Source organism: Mandrillus leucophaeus, unplaced genomic scaffold, assembly GCF_000951045.1.
Source record: "Mandrillus leucophaeus isolate KB7577 unplaced genomic scaffold, Mleu.le_1.0 Scaffold249, whole genome shotgun sequence".
NCBI classification, from domain to species: domain Eukaryota; kingdom Metazoa; phylum Chordata; class Mammalia; order Primates; family Cercopithecidae; genus Mandrillus; species Mandrillus leucophaeus.
In genome coordinates this window covers 1,756,229-1,759,369 of record NW_012102576.1, presented here as the reverse complement: position 1 = coordinate 1,759,369, position 3,141 = coordinate 1,756,229, and the positions used below count along the sequence as shown (strand labels likewise).

General features: G+C 43.2%; 1 protein-coding gene across 2 annotated transcripts in view; it reads left to right on the top strand.

Moving 5' to 3' along the window:
- The window catches only part of LOC105542012 (NKG2-D type II integral membrane protein), a 65,467-nt gene extending 63,657 nt beyond the window's left edge, over positions 1 to 1,810 (top strand). For both annotated transcript variants that reach the window (XM_011983368.1, XM_011983367.1), the window contains exon 8: positions 1,219 to 1,810. In XM_011983368.1, coding sequence (XP_011838758.1) covers positions 1,219 to 1,336 — 118 coding nt within the window. In that variant the 3' untranslated portion in view covers positions 1,337 to 1,810. The remainder of the gene's footprint in view (positions 1 to 1,218) is intronic.
- Positions 1,811 to 3,141: the final 1,331 nt, after the last annotated feature.

Sequence of the window (3,141 nt, the reverse complement as noted above, 5' to 3'; positions counted from 1 at the left end):
AGGAGGAAGGGAGGGAGGGAGGGAGGGAGGAGGGAGGAAGGAGGAAGGAAGGAAGGAAGGAAGGGAGGGAGGGAAAGAAAGGGACTCTAATGTAGACTGAACCTAGTAAGAGCAGTTATTAAAAAATCTAGTCTGGGGCCGGGTGCAGTGGCTCACACCTGTAGTCCCAGCACTTTGGGAGGCCAAGGTGGGTGAATTGCTTTAGGTCAGGAGTTCATGCCCAGCCTGGCCAATATCGTGAAACCCCATCTCTACTAGAAATACAAAAATTAGCTGGATGTGATGGCACATGCCTGTAATCTCAGCTACTCAGGAAACTGAGACAGGACAATCACTTGAACTTGGGAGGCAGAGTTTGCAGTGAACCAAGATTAAACCAGTGCACTCCAGCCTCGGCAGTGGAGCAAGATTCTGTCTTAAAAAACAAGCAAACAAACAAACAACAAAGCAAAAACTCTTTAAAAATAGTTTTCTTCCTACAGTGGTCGATTGTTTAATTATAGAACAGAGGTCATTACATTGTCCTTTTAAATAGGGATAGCATCAGACCATAGTATTTCTCTTTTTTGTCAGTTTTACATTGAAGTGACATCCTCACTCTTTCTTGAGCTTTCTATTTCCCATCTCTTATGAAAGAAAACAAGTTATTATTAATCATGTAATTCCAAAAGATTAAAGATGCCAGAGTAAAACACATATATAGATATAGAAATCTCTACATGAAATGCCTAAACACATGCACGCATGCATACAAACACATACACTTGTGAATGTGTGTATGTATTAGAAGATTTGAAGTTTTATTTTCATTTCCTTACCAAGTAAAATTGCATATATCTGAAGAATATGTTTTATTTTTCCACAAAACACAGTATGAAATTCTAAATTGAATTCTGAATTGATTTCTCACTTAAATATTTGTTTTAAAATAAACATTTTAAAGTTTTCATTTAACTTGGGTATACATATGAACAGATTTTATACTTCAGAATTGACTAGTTTCCAATGTATGATAAAAAGAGTGGCACATTATTTACAATTTTTACTTTTATTATCTGAGTTGGCTATATTTTGTTTATAAATTAGGACTAGGCATGGTCCTAAAATATCCTAAAATGGTATTAAGTTCCTATATTTGAAGTTCAATAGGTATGATTCATTTTTATTTTCCTGCATTAATAAAATCATGTTTGTAATTTTTAATTGTCTCTCCTCTAGACTAACAATAATTGAAATGCAGAAGGGAGACTGTGCACTCTATGCCTCAAGCTTTAAAGGCTACATAGAAAACTGTTCGATTCCAAATACATACATCTGCATGCAGAGGACTGTGTAAAGATGATCAACCATCTCCATAAAAGCCAGGAACAGGGAAGGGATTACACCAACGGAAACACTGCCAACTGAGACTAAAGGAAACAAACAAAACGGGACAAAATGACCAACGACTGTCAGATTTCTTAGAGTCGACAGGACCAGACCATAGAACAATTTCACTGCAAACATGCATGATTCTCCAGGACAAAGAAAGAGAGATCCCAAAGGCAATTCAGATGTCCCCAAGGCTGCCTCTCCCACCATAAGCCCAGAGTGGATGGGCTGGGGGAGGGGTGCTGTTTTAATTTCTAAAGGTAGGACCAACACCCGCGGGATCAGTGAAGGGCGAGAAGCCCAGCAGATCCCTGAGAGTGCAACCCCCACCTCCACAGGAAATTGCTTCATGGGCAGGGCCATAGCAGAGAGACACAGCATGGGCAGTGCCTTCCCTGCCTCTGGGGATCATGCTGCCACTTTTAATGGGTCCTCTACCGCCCCCAGCCCCTCTGGGTTGGATTAGTGGTCGGTCCCTGGGAGGTGATCAAGCTCCTCTTCATCCCTATGGCACGGGCTTTCCTGCCTTGGGCCTTTACTCCTTACCGCAGTTCCTGAAGTGCTGGTATTGTCCTGCAGCCCCGTCCCGTTGCACTGACAGTCAGGGTGCCAGCACATGGGGAGAGCCGATCTCCATCCGGGTGAAGCTCACCTGCAGCACACCTTGCATGCTGGGTCTCCCCTGGCCCTGGGGCTCTAGAACTGCAGGCAAAGGGGACAGTAAATCTGTCATCTCCAATCCCGGGTGACCCCCAGAAATGTAGTGCGATAGATAAGAAATCAGAGAGACCAAGGGGTTGAGGAGAATATTTATTATTTAGGTGCACTGGACCAGTCAGATTAACATCCAAAGGACTGAGCCCTGAACAAAGAGTCAAGTTACCTTTTAAGCATTTCGTGGGTGGGAGAAGATTTGTGCAGGTGGAAGCATATTACAGAAACAAGAAACAAAGACAGTTATTCAATTGAGACTTGCATCACATCATTTCTTACTTTTCAAAGAAAAGTATGTTTTGCAACTTGAGTTTATCTATCTAGTGACCTTGCAGCTGCACAGCTAGAGAAACAGGGTCTTCACAATGCCTGGGAAAGGGAGAGAGAAGGCTCACTAGCTACAGAAAAACAGGCAGTTAATTTTAAAGGACTCCAACTCTTTCTCTTCCTCAGGGGGAATTGGGTTTTCTTACATACAACTGAGTTTTTGCTTACACATTTTTAAATTTATTTTGATTCCTGTTCCATGCCAACCACCTATGCTGCTGTTTTCCCCTCTCCTTCCCCTTCCCCTAGGGGAGGGACCCGCAGCAGTGGAGCTATTCTTTCTTCCCCCAAGAAGAAAGGAAAGGGGGATTCTGAATATTTTTCTTACTACCAGAGATTTGTGTGAGGTTCAACCCCCCACCCCCTCCCCCACACACACATGGGGATTCCTCACCTCTTTCTGAGGTTCAACACCCCCTATGGGGATTTCTCACCTATTTTTAACCTCCAAGACATCCTGACTAAGGAATACTTTACCACCCCTGCGGTTTCTCTCTCCTTGGTATGTCCTAACTAAGGAATGCTTTACTGTCCTGAGGCATGTTTTTTTTTTAAGTCCCGATCACCGAGGAAATACTTTACCGGCTCCTGCAGCTTCTTCTTGCTTGGTCTGTGCACAGAGTCATCACCGCAGTATGTAAGGATCCTTTAAGCTAGATTGCTGGCCAGTTCCTTCCTTCCTTCCTTCCTTCCTTCCTTCCTTCCTTCCTTCCTTCCTTCCTTCCTTCC